Source organism: Orbicella faveolata, unplaced genomic scaffold (genome assembly GCF_042242905.1).
Source record: "Orbicella faveolata isolate gen_17 unplaced genomic scaffold, um_ofav_v1 contig_25, whole genome shotgun sequence".
Taxonomy (NCBI): domain Eukaryota; kingdom Metazoa; phylum Cnidaria; class Anthozoa; order Scleractinia; family Merulinidae; genus Orbicella; species Orbicella faveolata.
In genome coordinates, this window is record NW_028301553.1 from 19,558,253 (window position 1) to 19,577,605 (window position 19,353).

The following is a 19,353-nucleotide window of genomic DNA, read 5'->3' on the forward strand; positions in this document are numbered from 1 at the left end:
AGAGCAAATGTGAACAGCTTGAATTCAGACCCTTTTCTAAGAATGCCCATCAATGCAGGAGAAGTTGCTGAAATGGGTGCTAAAAGCAATTTCATTAGTAACAATTTTTGAGGTTTACCATATCAAGGTGGGTAAGGTGATGACAACTCAGTCTCACCTTATTCTTGTTGTTGTTGCTTGGTCAGCAGCATTTCTGTTCCATATTGAGATGATATCCTCCTAAAAATTAAAATACACCCAGTTTACAATTTTTAGAAAACTGATTATGACCTTATTTATACATCAAGGTGGCATGGAGTTTTAGACTCAAAACATTTCAGAGATTTATGATGTTAGGCCAAGGGAAATAATCAGGAGTAATTGTAGTTAAAGAAAGGTGCAAAGCTCTGTTTGTCTTTGAAAATTGCTTTCTGCAGACACTTTGGGGTCAGAAATTTTGTGGTGACTTTCTAGGCTGAAAGATATTGGCAAGGACTTTTAATAGGTTGACAAATAGTGTAATCCAGGGTTCACATTTTTTGTCAAAAATTCTATCAGTTTCACTAAGAAATGTTAACTATATATATACATATATAGATAGATAGATATATATAGATAATAAACAATGGTAGCAAGACTTCAATTCATCGTTTTATTGCAACAACGCTGTTTCATATGGTCATAGGATGACCGCACTCATCAGGCAATATCAATATCAATATCATCGAATTGATATTGCCTGATGAGTGTGGTCATCCTTTGACCATACGAAACAGCGTTGTCGCACTAAAACAATGAATTGAAGTCTTGCTACCATTGTTTATTATGTGCACTGCTCCTCTCAGAGTCGAGCGCTCTATAAATTTATTCTGTTCAAGTTCAAGAAGTATATCTATCTATCTATCTATCTATCTATCTATCTATCTATCTATCTATCTATCTATCCATCTATCCATATATCCACACTCCTTTTATGTTGAAAAAGGGGGTGTTTTGTGATTGACTAGGACTGAAATTCAGGGTATTTAAGGCCAGTTAATTTTAAATACTGACTTGCACCTTTGACTAAAAAAGCATCAAGTTCTCACTCTATGGTCATTTTAAGTTGCTTTGGGGGATGGAATCCCATTCTGCTTGCCACCACTATTGTCTAGAGGTGGTAGATGTAAGAGTAATATATAGACTTAACCAAGCCTAAAAGTGGAACTCCTGCTTGCAGTAACTAATCATAAAGAAAAAGAAGGATTTGTTTTTCTTGGACCAGAAACTCAAAAATTATCAATTGTGAGCATGTAATTGTTCAGCATGTGGTTTTGCTCTTTTTTCCAGTTAAATTTTAAATGACAAAAAAAATGTGCTAGGAATATGTCGGAAGAAAAATCAACAACACGCCAGGGGTTAATTGGCACCAAAATTTTGCCTTTGCACATACTCCCTCCTTCTCAATTCAACTATTTGCGTCTCTCATAATTTTAGGTTTTAAACTTTTAATATATTGCATATTTGTATTCATTTTTAACTTGTGAATTGCGCATGCGCAACATGAGTTATCGTGAGTTGTGGGGAAATGTGTCGCGCGCTCGATGGGCTGTTAACATTATGCAAATTAGGTACGCTCGCGGCTTACTTTTTAATTGCTGTCCATCTTTAATTAAAATAAGCTGTTTTAAAGGTCTAAATTAAAGATATAAGTTAAAGAAGACTCGGCCACCGAAAACGAGAACATCGAGAATCGCAAAATCGATGAGCAGAGCAAGTTCTCACTGGATGCGGTCTTCATGTGGATTTTACAGAAATAGAAGTTGTTGAAACACCGTTATGGTATGGTAAATGCACATATGGCGAGCGAAATGATATAAACACAGAGCATTTATTTATTGTATCGCTAAAAACATTGAAAAAAGAAAGGAAAAAAAAAATCTACATGCACCTGGAGTCGATCACAGTTACTTTCCAATGCGGACTTGTCCACTACCTGCTGTGCTAAGTGAGCATGCCATGAATGAGACGAAGAAAATAAAGATTACAATTAATTAAACTGCTGATAACTCAGCGGGCTCGAGTCTGTATGAGGATTGTCTGTCCCCTGTCATCTGTAGGTTAATTTGTCCTTCACCGAACAACTGTCAGTAAGTATATTTGGTATTCGTTGATTTTTCTGACTCTCGACAGTGCCTTTTTTAAAGCTTCGAGGTCACATGTGTTCATTCGTTGACAAATAGTCGCAAAGTTTGTTTTGAGGGAGGGTCTTCATGACTTGTTTTGCACCGGGGCTCTTTGCAAGCTACACACAACACAGGTAAGCTGAAACAAGATGTTTTGCTCAAGAAGCTCGGTTTCGAAGAAATTGGAGTGAATCAAGGTAGTAGTTAAAGGATACATTAGTTGTCGCGATCACCGCCTCGATCTGCAGAGTTTAACATTCCCCATTAGGCCGTTTGTATTTGACATTTTTGAAGGTAAATACAAACTTGCGTTTACCAAGTCGGTGCGCTGTCAAGTGGGTTTTGAATACAGATTGCGGATTTCAAGCAGCTTCCTGGACTTTAGAAAACAAAAATGGTAATGTACAGTATTACTTCGAAGTTTAATTCAAATTTTTGAATGACTAGCAAGGCCACGGCTGATAAAATGACTGCAAAAGCCGTCGGCAAAAACTCAAGCTTTCCCTTCAGCGTGAAGAATTAATTTGAACATCCTGTCACACAGCAAAGCATGTCTGCGAAATTTTGAATATTTTTTTGTTTTTAGGTAGTTTTTTTGCCTCATCTTGAATGAAAATTTATCGTTATTGAACTTCCTGTCATGTTTCTTTCAATTGGTTACCTTTCTTGGGAAATTTTAGGTTTTTAAAGTTAACAGTATTTTTGCCCCATGGATTTCTGCATATTTAATTTACAGCGACCTCCGCGGCTGTGTTTGTTTAGTTTATTTGCCTCGTTCAAATACATTTTTTGGAGTTTTATTCAGCTACTACAAAACTCCTGAGAAAAGAACTACGTGGGCACTAATAACAGTTGAAATACAACTTATCTCAAAATAATTGGCTTGTTTTTGTCGTGTTGTTTAGTTAAAGCCTTCATCTTTCTTTCACTGTGCTGCATTATTTGTCACACACGAAGAAATTATCTGATTTCTTGTTTTTAAATTGTTGTTTAGATATGTCTTTTTGCTTTTATTTTCCGGTGTTTTCTCAAATGTTATCTTCTATAGTAAAAGAATGGAAATTTTGTTGTTTTCGGTTTCATTTTTGCATGTTCAATGTTCTCGCCTTTTGTCGTGTGGTGAAGAAAAATATAACCTCTTGTTTTCTTATCAGTTTTAATACACCTCAAGTTGAGGTTTTTTTTTATATATCTTTTAATATTTTGGCCCATCATTTGTTCAACTTAAAATAAATGATGTCTTGAAATCTGATCTTATCAAGAGCAATAATCATTATGGCTCCTGATCTTATACATGGCTGTGGTTATTGGGCATATGGTTTATTTTTCTGCTTACGTACGCTCGCTCTGAAATATTTCAAAAAAAATCCAGGGCCGGGTTGTTCAAAACACAATTAAGCTAATCCAGGATTAGTGTAAATTTTTATTTCAATTTTGTAACTTTTCAATGAAGTTTTCTGTTCAAATTTTTCGTCCCTCAATTTTGGGTTTGACTAATGTCAAACTCCAGGAAACATGGACAGTGTAAACACTTTTATTCAAGAGAAATTAGAACTCTGATTAACTTTTAATCCTGGATTAGCATTAATCGGCTTTTGAACAACCGGACCCAGGGAATTAGGGGTAGGCTGTAAATCATTATGTCACACCCATGTTTTCATGTCAAAACTTATACAAATTTTAAATTTGAATCCGAGCAAGTGGAACAAGTGGACTTCATTTTGTAGAAGTAGAAGTCTACTTGTGGCAAGTCTATCTGGAGGTATTCATGCAGGAGGTAAGCATTAACTTTGAATGGCTACCCTGGAACTGCAAACACTCATGCCCTGTCCACACCATGCAGGAGAAATTTGAAAGGGTGTTAATCACTCTGAAAACACATCAAATGTTTTCTGTCCACACTTCGTTGGAGACGTAACAATCACTGGTCATTTTGGATTTGTGTTTGAGGAAATTGAGACATCATCATTTTGGAAAAGCTCCATTTTGAACATGTTTTCCGTCCACATTTAAACACAAAGCCGGTGTTTTCAAATTCCTCGGGTTTGAACAGTGTTTTTGTTTGAAGAACGCCTGTTTTTGTGGCGAATTATTGTGGACGGAAGACCGTAGAAATAAAGCTGCGTTTTCAAATTTCTCTGTCGTAGTGTGGATGAGGCCTCACTATAGTTGTTTATCAAGTATTACAAATCAAACCTGAAGGTCAAAATTGCTAAAATTAAGCACTGGTTGGTAAACACACACTGAGTATCAGATAAGATCGAAATCTCCGATGATATCACAAATTGTTCTTGTGGACAGACTGGTTGGTCGTTTCCACTGGAATGCTAGCAGCCTGATACCAAGAGTCTTTCTTCCCCTTGACCAGCAGTCGGGAAACAAGCGACCCTGGAGAGATTCGATTTGAAGTCCGAAAATATTGGACTTCCAGTTGAATTGTGCCTAGCTCATAAACACGTGGCTCAATTAAGTTGCTTGTGTTTTTCTTTAGCATGCAAGGGCACCTGTTTTTTTCTGCTCGTTTCATGTGCAAAAAAAAAAAGAGCCAAAAAAACAGGATGCTCTCGCAGGCTAGTTTTTCTTCCATCATTTTCATTGTTTTTAAAGCAAGTGAAACTAAATATTCTAGATATTCTTCACTGTGGATACTCTAGGCAACTTGTTCATTCTATATTCTGCACCATAGGCATACCTACATTGGTTACATGAGCTGGAAGTCTGTCTGTTTCCCTCGACAAAGGAAAATAACCCTCGTTTCTTCGTTGCCTTGTTACAACTTGAAATGAAAATATCGCCTAAACTTTGCATTTCACGGAATCTTTACATATCATTGGAAACTTCCATCGAAAATGTCATGAACGCGTCCTTGTACATCCTTATAAACAGAACCTGAAAATGGCGTTTTGCATCAAAACTTAAAACCCGTTTCTGTTTATCTCATTTGATATAGAGATAATGATTAGTGCTTTCATTAAGACAGTATTGCCTTGATTTTTCAATGTTCCCAATGTTCACTTTTCACCCACATTTACTGCCAACTATTTCTTGGTGAACCAGGAACAAAAATGAAAAATGTTTAAAACACATGACGTCGTCCACCCTTGTCAAATGTAAAAGCATGATTGTTTCAATTGTAATGCCTTCTTATCCAAATGTTAGTTATGCTACTTTGCTTCTTTGGTACCTTATTAGTGAACACTGAACTACTGCTCGAACTCTAAACATGAAAATCAACCACAATATTCCCTAAACCAGATCATATTAAACATAACCCAAAAAATATTTTAATTCATTTGTTCAATTCACCAGTTTGCTCACAGAGCACTTTGATTCATTAGGTTTGTACCTTTACTTTCCAATGGCCACAAGTTTATCAGCCTTTGGTTATTAAGTTTTAACCCTCCTTTAATAAAGTATTATTATTATGATTTATTATTATTATTATTATTATTATTATTATTCTCCCCCAGAGTAATAACCTGGCTTGAGCTTGCAATCTCCTTGAGCCTGAGATCCAATAAAAAAAAAAACCAGTCCCTGGTCAGCAGTCAACTTCAAAAAAACAAGTGACCTCAATGAGCACCCATGATATGGTCACGTGATACTGGTCAGCAGATACCTTGTTTTGACAGCTGTCAGTTAAGCATAATATGGATGTCCAATATCAAAGATAACGGTGCTATCCACTCAATTTTTGGAAAGCAAAGCATTATTTGTTGCCAGGCAACACAGCTTTCGCCCAAGGAAACCAAAGGTGGATTAGGTTATTTTAAGTTTGAGTAGTGATTTGTCACATTTTCTAGACATGGTCAAAAGTGGACTGTTCTTTACTTTTTCCTAAATGTGAACCACTAACTGTGAAAATCATGAGTTGAATGTACCATTTTGACTGAACGAAATGACTGCGATAGGAACAGTCCACTTCAGGCAGCATGAATTTTTTTTACTAGTATTATTTCTTAAATTTCTCTTTTCAGTTTATTTATGTATTTAAGAGCCACTGTCCACAAAAATCAAACAAAATCGAAAGAATTTTTTTGGTAAGGGTAGAAAACTCAAATTCGCTCATCTTTGACATAAATTATAGCTACAATCATGGACAAAAGCAGTTGAGACACCCCCCCGAAAAAAACTTGTTACATTGAATGCGAGAGTTTTTCAATCTCCAATTTTCACATTGCAACCCCCTCTCCCCTTTTCATTGTTGTAACCAAGAGACAGTGTCCATGGAGCATATTTCAACATCATCACTGTTGTCGATTCAGCAGTACTTAGCATCATTGTTTAGCAAACTACAGTAGAACCCAGTAACTCGAACTCTGAAGGGAAACAGAAAACTGTTTGAGTTAACAGGGTTTCAAGTTATCAGGCTCAATTAAAATATTTAATTTTCCAGGTTAATTATTAAGACTGAGTTTACCAGAGGACCAGGCAGGGGTGATACATGCCATCTCTCCTTTTTGGATGAAACTTTGCCAGATTGAAGGTACTACCCAAAAACTCTAAAAGACAAAGTGGGTTGGCTTTGGGATTTTTCCCTTAGGAGTTAGACCACCCCCCATGGTTTTTTGCCTAAAATCCCAAAAATGTCTCTAAAATAAGCATCAAATTTAGACACCACTCCTGCTTACAGAATACATTGAATTTTATTGGTATTTCACACAAATAAAGATTGGACCTATTTTAATTCACACCAGGAATTTCAAGTCATTTGAAGTGAGAGGTGCCAATCAAGGAATGTCATTTCCTACCCATGTCATGCAACATTTAGCTATAAGGCAAATTAGCTCAAATTCTGACTCAAATATTGTTAAAATCCAACTTTCTAAATCAAAACTAATTTCATCACAGTTTAGAGTCACTCTTGGCCTGATGAAATCAAGAATAAAATTTTTGGCATCTGTTATTTTTTGGTAACAAAAGCTCTTCAAACAATATTACAAGAGGTTAGTTTTAACAAAGAGACTAGGGCGAAATCTAAAAACATTTGATATTATAGAATCAGTTTATCGAAGTTATTTCTATGTTAATGTCATTAACAAGGTCTTTGAATATTATTTAGGGCAGTGGAAGCTCAATGAATGCAAAACTCTTTGCAATATCCCTTAACCCTCGGACATACAAGGGGGGGTGGGGGTTGGATGCCATCCCCCCAATAAGGTATTTTCAAAATTTTGAAAAGACAATGTACTCTAAGGGGCTGAAACTTTCAGTTGCCGTTCATTCTTCCTTCACGAATATTGTGATATGTCAATTGTGTCCATCATTTTTTATGTTTCCATAGCAACTGCTAGTTTCATGTAGGTTTGGCCAAAAATCAACTTTTTTGGACAGAATTCTGTATTGTTTCCAGTTTTCTTCAAATTCCAGAAATTCACCAATTTGTAAATTTCATAAGCATTTCTGTTATTTGTTGACTTTTTAAGAAAAAAAGTAAAATTCAAGATGGCAGATCCAAGATGGTGGATCAAATGACGTCATTTGGCATCACATGATGTTACAACCAACAAATATGGTGTCATTTTGTAGGACAAGCTCAGGGCTATCTAATCAACGTAAATTTATTTTACTGTGCCTAAACAGAGCGCAAACCCAACGGGCTTCCATCCATTTTCCCCTTATACCACACTGGGGGTACGAGTTAGTTAAAATAACAGTGCAAAACACCTAAATTCTATTCGTATAATTTAAATATGGGAATAAAGGGTCATGATATTTAAATTCTAAAACATTGACTAGTTAGATGAGAGTTTTTCTGGGCAAATCTCACTTTTTAGATTACCCTTGAAACCCTGCTCGATCATCATGGACGGGTCACATGCATGATGTTGCAATTGATTATTGTCAACTCTTACTTTACACTCAGCATACAAACTCATCAATCCTGAGAAGTATTATTGGCTGAAATTATTGTTTGTCCTCATGTATTAACTCTTGAGCTCACCAAATGAATATCCATTTCATGAGAATCGAGTTAAAAAACATCTATGATTTTTTTTACTTTGCTTCATCAGGCAGGCAAGTAAATCTTAATTGGTATAAAAAGAAACATTGTGCATATAATTTTGAAAGCATGGGAACAAGAACCAAAGACCTTGATCAGCAGCAAATAATATCACCAAGTGATGATTAATAGTTTGTTGTTGTTATTATTATTTATTACATTTATTTATATTTATTGTTGTTATTATTTATTACCACTGTGCCAGGGATTTCAATCTCTATTTATACATGTAGATGTGCACAATCCAGTGATAATAATGGCTTCGATGCTTTGCTCAATTGTAACTTTTTTGACAGAAAAGCTCGACAATACTGGATGTTACCTTTGTTCTCATCTCATCCACTCACTTCCCAACCTTAGAGAGTGCACAGGCATTAAGATCATCAGATATGATTTCAGTGATCCACAGGCTGGAAAGGACCTCTGTGACAGAAGAATGGCCACAGTGCAGAGCTATTTGCATCGTAACATAAATGAAGGCCATGACATTAAAAGTGCTAGTGATATCCTATGGCGGGTTAAAGGGTGTCAGGCATCAATAATATTGTTAAGACTCAAGAGTCAGGCCAGACCATGAAGCACACAATGTCTGGGATCCTGTTTCTAAATCTTTTTAGCTTCAAGTCTGGAGGTTTGAAAGTGTGGAAGGCTTATGATAGGCGGCCTGGAAAATGTTTCAAACCTGCACATGAGGAATGGATTTGGAAGACCTCAAGGGCCTACAGACTTATGCATAGAGCAGCCTTTAAATGAACTGCAAGAGAGACTGCTACTTTTACAGCCAGGAGTTTGACAAGTGTCAGCTCCAACAGCCTCAGTATAGGCATAGTTATAATTAATAGAAGGGGATTATTATGAAACTCAACAAAGTTCTTTGCTGTATGTTTTTGTTCTCTTTTTTGGCCTTGACTGTGCACAAAACACAATTGTTGCATACTACCGACCGACTAACAGACCAATAGAAACGTTTTGGTTATGTAATTCATGCATAGTATATGAGCGCAAAAATAGATTTTGCATGGTTGTGGACCTTCCAACACAAATCTTGGCATCTTTGTTTGCTCCTTTGATGTTTGCCAGGCTTCATAACCGTTCCCATCTATTAAGTATGGTCTAGGACCTCGCAATCTATCGAAGAAGAGTCCCAAGTTGTCAAAGCTACGAGAATGTATTGCTCCTAACCTGAAGAGGGATTCACAAAAGCATACCAATCTTTTGCAGTCTGCAGAGACAAATGGATACGGGTAAACACCTAATGAAGTTAGAGAGAGAGACGACATAGACAACATCAAGATAAAATGGGTTGAATTCCCAAACGTCCTTTAGTGATCATGATCCACACGAGAAATCTCAATGGGATGGGTCTGAAAACATCACAAAGAGGAACCCGCTTTTCTGAGAAAGTGAACACATCCGAAAAGAACATTCTTGGAAGGTGAGGGGACAGGACGAAAGTGTAGTGGATGAGTGCAGTAAGATGAGACTCTGCAAGACAGTAGTGACAGGACAATGTCCAACAAAGAAGACTAGCTTGCTGCAGACCAAATAGCCCAGTACGTCAGCATGTTGTCTGTAATGTACAGATTGAAGTGGCCAACTAGCCATACATCAGGCTGATCTGAGTCCATCTCAAGATGAAGCAGAAGAGATCTTGACCAGGCTTGCAGTATGAAGACAGTACTACTTGCCAGCTACTTTACCATCCACCACGTAGAATATGCAATAAAGTCTTGTGAAATGAAAAAACAAATCAGTTATTTCACAGCGCCATGGAGCTACGGATATTCACAGGAGGTTACTAAGCAGAAAAGAAAACGATAGCCAAGAGCCACTCAAGCTTCTTGAGTGCCTATAAAAATTAAAAACGTTCAACCAGGCTTAACCTTGCTGAACCTAAGGCACTGGTGCCATGTATGTTGTCATGTGTGCTCACTTGGACCCTAGGTTTCAGATAATTTCAGCTACTAGATCTTCTTGAGGCTCAATATTTCCTCAGAATTGCAATTTTTTTCAGACATCCTCTTACTCGCAGACATGCAATCATTTACTATGTGTTGTGCTAACATCTTTGAGGTATAACCTTTGTCTGCTAATTCAGTATAGGAACTTTCAGAAGAAAAATGCATTTTCATAAAAGCTAGCTAAAGCTCAATCTTATAGTTCAAGTATTATATACAGCTGTACGTGTTTACCAAGATTTGCTTGCATGCCTGATGCAGCAAAATCAAAACTTCAAGGGTTTTTTGAACTCGGAATGAGGGCAAACAATAATTTCAGAAAAGAGTACTTCTCAGGATTGATGAGTTTGTATGCCGTGTATAAAGTAAGAATTGACTATAATCAATTGCAAGATCAAGCATTTGACCTGTGATGATTGAGCAGGGTTTCAAGAGTAATCTAAAAAGTGAGATATGCTGAGAAAAACTCTCATCTAACCAGTCAATGTTTTAGAATTCAAACATCACGGCTGTTCATTCCCATATTTAGATTGTACAAATAGAATTTAGGTGTTTTGCACTGTTATTTAACCCTTGGACGTACAAGCTAACTCGTATCCCCACTGTGGTGTAAGGGGGAAGTGGATGGAACCTCCTTGAGTTTTTGTTCTGTTAACACACGGCGTACTAAACTTACATTGATTAGATAGCCCTGAGCTTGTCCTACAAAATGATACCTTAATTGTTGGTTGTGATGTCATAATGTCAAATGACGTCATTTGACCCGCCATCGTGGATCTGCCACCTTGGATTTTACTTTTTTCTTAAAAAGTCAAGAAATAAATGGAAATTAATACAAAATCAAGCCAGAATGCTCAGGAAATGTACAGATTGGTGAAGTTCTGGAATTTGATGAAGAAAACTGGAAAAAATACAGAATTATGTCCAAAAAAGTTGATTTTTGGTCAAACCTACTTGAAACTAGTGGTTGCTATGGAAACATAAAAAATGATGGACACAATTGACAAATCAAAATATCAATGAAGGATGAATGAACAGCTAATGAAAGTTTCAGCCCCTTGCGTAAATTGTCTTTTCAAAATTTTGAAAATACCTTGTTGGGGGGATTACATCCACCCCCCTCCCTTGTACGTCCGAGGGTTAAGGGATATTGCAAAGAGTTTTGCATTCATTGAGCTTCCACTGCCCTAAATAATATTCAAAGACTTTGTTAATGACATTAACATAGAAATAACGTTGATAAACTGATTCTATAATATCTAATATTTTTAGATTTTGCCCTTGTCTCTGTTAAAACTAGCCTCTTGTCATGTTGTTTGAAGAGCTTTTGTTACCAAAATATAACAAATGCCAAAATTTTTTTTCTTGATTTCATCAGGCCAAGAGTGACTCTAAACTGTGATGAAATTAGTTTTGATTTAAAAAGTTGGATTTAAGCAATATATGAGTCAGAATTTGAGCTAATTTGCCTTATAGCTAAATGTTGCATGACATGGGTAGGAAATGACATTCCTTGATTGACACCTGTTACTTCAAATGACTTGAAATTCCTGGTGTGAACTAAGAGAGGTCCAATCTTTATTTGTGTGAAATACCAATAAAATTCAATGTATTCTGTAAGCAGGAGTGGTGTCTAAATTTGATTCTTATTTTAGTGACATTTTTGGGATTTGGGGCAAACAACCAGGGGGGGTGGTCTAACTCCTAAGGGAAAAATCCCAAAGCCGGCCCACTTCTTCTTTTAGACTTGTTGGGTAGTACCTTCAATCTGGCAAAGTTTCATCCAAAAAAAGGAGAGATGGCATGTATCACCCCTGCCTGGTCCTCTGGTAAACTCGGTCTTAATAGTTTGTTGATTTTCAGTACTTTGGTATACAGTGTACAATACAGTGCAAATTAAAGTTATTTCATGAGAAACCAATACATTTTGTAACTAACGATTATGCATTCTTACGACAATGCAATACTGTGAATGTAACTTGGTTTATTTAATGCACTCAATTTATGTTCTCTTTTGCGTCGGGGTCATTCTATTGCTTAGGCACAAAAAATGACTGCAGCGTCTGCTGTCGTAGCGAGCTTCTGAAGATTCTTTCCGCTAATGCCTCTATTGCTGTACATCACTTCTGATTTCCTCTGCACCCTTGTTCACCGGCAAACTGTATGAATTCAGCACATCAACTGCGGATCTGACTTCGCTTGCAGTGATCTGTTCGTTGCACAAATTAAAATCAAATTGCTCCAGTCTTTGTTCTAGTGTTAGAATTCGATCCCACAATAAGAAAAGCTAATAGGATATCTCAATGGGTATCCGTGGCAAGTTATAAGAACCAGAAATTCCAGTTATCGGGGTAAATTTTGATGAAGGGAAACAAAATTTTGTTCGAGTTAGCAGGGTTTTCAAGTTATCCGAGTTCGAGTCTAACCACGTAAAAATGACTGAAAAGTTGGAATGAGACTCAGTTCGAGTTAGCGGGGGAGTTCAAGTAATCTGAGTTCAAGTTACTAGGGTTCTACTGTATAAATCCTGTTGCGCACCAATAAAGTGCAATTATTACGTCACATAGGTTAATTATTGGCAAGAATTATTTCACAAAATGGTTTTCAAGGAGCCACTGATGCAGAAAGGCAAAACTATGTTTTGTTTTTTACGTAAATTCAGGGCGCAAAGGAGCAATACATTGTGAGAAAATACAATATTTCCTGTGCATCTCTTTACCGTATCCTTAACAAGAAAAAATCAAGTTCGACAAGGGCTAAATTCAACATATACCCTGAATTTTTCATACTGGTTCCATCTTTTCTTGGCTTACCTGTTAACTTTGTCTTTGCCTCTGTGAATGTCATCACAACAAGCCAAAGGCAATGGAACAAAATACAAACGCATCTGATTGTTAACACAAGCAGGAAAACAGGTACTGCTGCTGGGAACAACGAAAACAAAAGAAAAGAAACTGTCTTTTTATACTTTGAGTGAAGCTGTGTGACCGTAAACCTGCTCCTGTACACGCTCGATTTCAGTAGTGAAGCTTTTTATCTGAACAAGAAAATAGGTGTTTTGGTGACGTTTTCAAACTTACTCTCATGGTTTACATTGTTTTGGAGTGTAATTCTGGACGGTTCACATGGGCAAAACATTACATTTCAATGGTTAGGGTTAGGCCTGCAGTGCGTGCAGAGAGCTAGATAATAAAGCTCTGAGGGAGATAAATTATGCTCCCTCATCATAGGCCTGCAGTGCATGCAGAGAGCTAGGTAATAAAGCTCTGAGGGAGATAATTATGCTCCCTCATCATAGGCCAGCAGTGCATGCAGAGAGCTAGATAATAAAGCTCTGAGGGAGATATGAAAGGCCGCGTGCAAGAACGTCCCCTAGATTTTTTGGCCATTTTGAAAGTGTTCAAAAATAGCTGAATTTTGGCATGTAGGCTTCGTTTTACCTGAGAAACATTGCTCTGAATTTTTTTTGGCTGGGGCGCTCTTCATTCTTGAGAAATAACGTATGCAAAAAGCTCAGTTTTCCAAGCGGCATCTTTTGGAGATCTTTTGTTGAACAAAAAACAAAAGAAACCTTATTATTTTGTTGAACAGCAAACAGGCAGACTGTTTATAGTGTATTCCACTGAATCTTAGCTGTCTTAAAGTCAAAGGAAAATAGTATATAGAGTGGAAATCTGGGAACAGATTGTTTACATCGGTTATTGTGACGTAAAATGAAAATACCATCGAACAAAAAAGAGATGTGCCACATTAGAGCTCTGTCAACTAATATCTTAAGCATTGTGTTAAAGTACCTTGTGTGCCTGCCTGGTGGTTGAGAGGTATCATAAAGCCTCGATAAACCCGTAAGTCATCAGCATGTTTTAAAGAATCAAAATGTGTTCTGAAACTTCGAAGGTAGCTGATATACCGTAATCGTGTTATCGGCGTTCGAAGTCAGATCGAGCCAGGCAGCAAAGTCCAAGAGCAGTTCTTGCCCAAGAAAAATACCCTCTCGTGAGTTGTGGCCCATTTGCCAAGCGTTGCTAGTGTCAAAGTTTGGAAAGCAACTGGTTTTTGACTTATAAAATTTGTCTTGTATCGACCGCCATGTTTTCCTGCGCATGAGGTGTAAAGACCCTTCCCGGCATGCATTGCGATCACGCTCTGCTCGCATTTCTCGAGCTGGTAACTAGATTGTTTCGGCTTTTTTTCCTTTAAAGATAATAATGGCCAACAAGTAGCGATTGATTGTAACATAGATCTGTGATCCAGGTTGAGTTGATTTTATTTCATATCGGCCTGATTTGTAGTGTTTTGAACTTCTGGGATCAGCGGACATGCAGAAGTATGGAGACCCGTATGTTGCGCAGAAGGGTTAATTTGTTAATCTGTTAGGCAGTGCATGACATAAAGCTATGATCGCATTTGTCGAAAAATATGTATTTATCTCGTGATTTTTAGCCATTTAAGACGTTGCTGTATTTGGAAAAGTGCTTATTTGATGTTTATTTGTTCAGTGCTGATAATCATTGTCCCAGATAACCAAAGTAAGTTCCAGATGTTAACACTATTTTCCGGCCGCCATATTTTACCTATTTAAACCTGAAATCAACATTTTTGAACTTATACGTTGCGTGAAATGAACATTTTGCTGTTTTCTAAGTGAAATAAACATCCTTGCCGTCACGCGTTACGTGAAATCAACATTTTTACCTATTTAGACCTGAAATTAACAATTTTTAGCTTGTAAGTTGCGTGAAATTAACATTTTGCTGTTTTCTAAGTAAAATCAACATCCTTGCCATCATGCGTTAACGTGAAATCAGCATTTTTACCTATTTAGACCTGAAATCAACAATTTTTCGCTTATAAGTTGTGTGAAATTAACATTTTGCTGTTTTCTAATTGAAATCAACATCCTTGCTGTCACGCGTTAATGTGAAATCAGCATTATTACCTATTTAGACCTGAGATCAACAGTTTTTAGCTTATAAGTTACGTGAAATTAACATTTTGCTGTTTTCTAAGTGGAATCAACATCCTTGCCGTCACACGTTAACGTGAAATCAGCATTTTTACCTATTTAAACCTGAAATCAACATTTTTGAGCTTATACGCTGCGTGAAATTAACATTTTGCTGTTTTCTAAGTGAAATCAACATCCTTGCCGTCACGCATTAACGTGAAATCAGCATTTTTACCTATTTAGACGTGAAATCAACATTTTTGAGCTTATACGCTGTGTGAAATTAACATTTTGCTGTTTTCTAAGGGAAATCAACATCCTTGCCGTCACATGTTAACGTAAAATCAGCATTTTTACCTATTTAGACCTGAAATCAACATTTTTGAGCTCATACGCTGCGTGAAATTAACATTTTGCTGTTTTCTAAGTGAAATCAACATCCCTACCATCACGGGTTAACATGAAATCAACATTCAATCCTTTTTTGATCTAAAATCGACATTTTTGAGCTTTTACGTTGCGTAAAATTGACATTTTGCTGCTTTCTAAGAGAAATCAACATCCTTGCCGTCGCGTGTTAACATGAGTCAACATTTTAAGCACTTTTGACCTGAAATCAACAAATTTGAGCTTATATAAGTTGCGTGAAATTGACATTTTGCTGGTTTCTAAGTAAAATCAAAGTCCTTGCGGTCGCGGCGGGCCGATCCTTTGTTATAATAGACCGAGGCAAGACTTCGACTTATAACAAAGGCTTGGCTTGGCTATTATAACAAAGGATCGGCTCTGTTTATTATAACAAAGGCCCGGCTTCGTTTATTTGAAGGACTCGGCGGGAAAAGGGCGTCAGGTGTTTTAATCAAAAGTGAACTTTGTCGAAAACGCTCCAAATTTCGCATGCAGTTTCGTTTAGGTATGTTAAGCAATGTCCTGTAGTTTTCGCGCTAAAGTTCGCTTCGTTCTCGAGCTATTGCGTATGCGATAAACCACTCGGTTTATCCAACCTGTGTGCCTTTTTTGCATGCGTTATTTCTCGAGAACGAAAAGCAACCTAGAAGTGTAGGGTAAAACACAAGACATAGTCGAGTGTTTTTCCCTACTTCTTGAGTGCTCTACCACTTCCTAAGTGTTTTACAACAGAACAGAGCACAGTCGAGGCTTCTTTATTTGTTTTATGATAAAGAATCTGATAATTTTGCCATGAATTTGGCTGAAATTTCAAATCAAACTTTATTTTCCAAACGAGTAAAAGTGGCGTCAGCTGTGCTCTGTTCTCTCATAAAGCACGCTAAAATAAGCCAATCACAATATTTGTTAGAAATGTTCAAATAATTCGATTGGCTAACAAAGCAACAGCACTCAATCACAAACTGGACTTCAGCTAAGCTTTTAGTTTTGAATAGTTTCAAACAGCTTTCGAGAGAAGAATGATCCTTTCAAAGTTCGCTTTTCAGTTAATTTTAAAATAAGGATCTAACAGCAGGTAAGGGTTTGTTAGTCCAGAGGAATCCAGCTGTATTGTGGCTCATGAAAACATGCACTTTTCCAATGGAAATTACGAAACAAGGAGCTCAAAGCTTGCGGATGAAATGCGAAATGTTGAGTTGAATTTGAAAGGAGCTACAGTTATTTATGGCTTGCAGCCACTTGCAGCAAGATTGCCCGAACTAGTGTAAAAGTTAGAAAGACTAAACTGCTCCCACTGGTTCTACTCCGAGCACAGAAGAGAATATCAGAGCAAGCTTTGAACTGATTACTCGTCAGTTCACTTCGCTGAGATGACCAGAGAACGAGCGTTACTACTCTGCATGTAAGTGTTGTTTGAACAATTGAGCATTTTTACAAAAATAAAGCTTCTCTTCATAAACAGAGACAGCTCAATTGTTATTTTCTGTTGTTGTTTTACTTCTTAAGTATAATTTCTGCCTTCGTGACAAATATAATGTCTTAAATCAAAGCACTGGTTAGGTTGAGAATTTGTTTACTTCACTAGGTGTTTTATCGGCGGGAATCTAGCAACACTTGTTATTTCATTACAGTTTTAACACTACTGTTGCTACTAATGGTCTCCGTGAGCCATATTTGTGGCAGACATAGAGCTCGTTTCCATTGCCTTTGTCTAAGTCACAGGGGATGTTAATTTGGGTCAAATTTGTCAAAATTCTGAAGCAAAAGGTTACCATCATCAACCCGTGCTCTATTCTCTGATAAAGCATGCTGTTTCAGCCAATCAGAGCATGTGTTATATGGAAACTTTATTATAAAAAAGAATAAGGTTCCACCATTTGCTGCTGTTAATGGATGCAGTTTCCAACAAAACCAGAATGTTTTGAATTAAACAAGTTCGAATGAAGACTACTCCCTCCAAGGTTAGAATTTCAAAATGTAATGCAGGCTCCAAGAGGAAAGCAATTGAAAATAACAGGCAATGTTAGTAATGTACCAGCAGATGTACCGGCAGATGCTACTAGCACTGTGAATTTGTTACCTAGGTTAGAAAATGAAACTGGGACAATTAAAGTGAAGCTCAAAAGATGATTACAGTACAAAAGTTCTGCATTGTCTATGTAAGGCCACATAAAGTAATTCAGGCTGCCTTCTGGCTTATGGAAAACAGTGATCTTTATAAAGAGCAACTTAAGTAAGATGTTAACTTTCTGTTGATGTTACTGTAAATTAAATGATTAACAAATAAAGAAGCCCCGACTGTGCTCTGTTCTGTTGTAAAGCACGCAAGAAGCGGTAGAGCACGAAAGAAGTGTAGGGGAAAACATGAGACGTAGTCGAGTGTTTTTCCCTACTTCTTGAGTGCTCTACCGCTTCCTAAGTGCTTTACAACAGAACAGAGCACAGTCGAGGCTTCTTTATTTGTTTTATGATGAAGAATCAGATAATTTCCCCACGCATTCGGCTGAATTTTCAAACCAAACTTTATTTTCCAAACGAGCAAAAGTCGCGTCAGCCGTTCACTGTTCTCTGATAAAGCACGCTAAAATAAGCCAATCACAATCCTTGTTAGAATTGTTCAAATAATTTGATTGGCTAACGAAGCGACAGCTGTCAATCACAAACTGGACTTCAGCTAAGCTTTCAGTTTTGAGAAGTTTGAGCGGCTCTCGAGAGAAGAACGATGCCTTCAAAGTTCGCTTTTAAGTTAATTTTTAAATACGGATCTCAAGGCAGGTAAAGGTTTATAGTCCAGAGGAATCCGGCCGTATTGTGGCCCATGAAAACGAGCACTTTTCCAGTGGAAATTACGAAACGTGGAGCTCAAAGCTTGTGGATGTAAATGCGAAATGCCGGGTTGAATTTGAAAGGAGCTACAGTTATTTATGGCTTGTAGCCGCATGCAGCAAGATTGCCCGAACTAGCATAAAAGTTAGAAAGACTTAACGGCTCCCACTGGTTCTACTTTGAACACAGAAAAGAATATCAGAGCAAGTTTTGCACTGACCACTCGTCGGTTTACTTCGCTGAGATGACCGGAGAATGAGCATTACTACACTGCATGTAAGTGTTGTTTGAGCAAATGAGCATTTTTAATTGTAAATTTACAAAAATAAAGCTTCTCATCATAAACAGAGACAGTTCAATTGTTTTCTGTCGTTGTTTTACTTCTTAGTATAATTTCTGCCTTCGTAACAAAATTAATGTCTTTATTGAAGCACTGTTTAGGTTGAGAATTTGTGAATTTCGCTACAGCTGTACGTGTTTTGTCGGCCGGAATCTAGCAAAACTTGTTATTTTAGTACAGTTTTAACACTACTGTTGCTAGCAATGGTCTCTGTGAGCCATATTTACTGCAGAAAAATAGCTCGCTTCCAGTGCGTTTGTCTGAGTCACAGGGGATGTTTAATTTGGGTCAAATTTGTCAAAATTCCGAAGCAAAAATTTGGAAGCCAACTTACCGTCATCAACCCGTGCTCTGTTCTCTGATAAAGCACGCTGTTTCAGCCAATCAGAGCGCACGTTATATGGAAACTTTATTATAATATTCTTTACTTCAAATAAAAATGTTATGTGTTAATAGGTAGAATAACTTTTACAAATAAGAAACATCAAAAACATTTGTTGATATGTACCACTTAAGAAAGTCAGACTAACTGTTACAAATAAGAAGCATTTTCAAAACATTTCTAATTGTTCATGTTAATAATATACCACTTAAGTAAGATGCTAACTGTCTGTTGTTACTGCAAATTAAATGATATATTTTAGTTCCAATAAAAATGTTATGTTTAGTTCAGTTCCATAGTATTTAAATGTTTCATTACGTAAGAAGTATGTATCCTCCCTTGC

At 37.0% G+C, this 19,353-nt stretch overlaps 1 protein-coding gene and 1 long non-coding RNA gene across 2 annotated transcripts in view; both read right to left on the reverse strand.

Moving 5' to 3' along the window:
* The window catches only part of LOC110066529 (eukaryotic translation initiation factor 4E type 2-like), a 95,098-nt gene that overhangs the window by 33,390 nt on the left and 42,355 nt on the right, over positions 1–19,353 (reverse strand). Inside the window, exon 8 of the mRNA XM_089294087.1 lies at positions 158–219. Coding sequence (XP_089150213.1) covers positions 158–219 — 62 coding nt within the window. The remainder of the gene's footprint in view (positions 1–157; positions 220–19,353) is intronic.
* On the reverse strand, positions 7,380–19,206 carry LOC149109289 (uncharacterized). Its single transcript, XR_016208570.1, has 2 exons — positions 11,200–19,206; positions 7,380–10,908 (listed from the first exon to the last, which is right to left on the reverse strand). It is a non-coding gene; the product is annotated as an uncharacterized LOC149109289 (long non-coding RNA).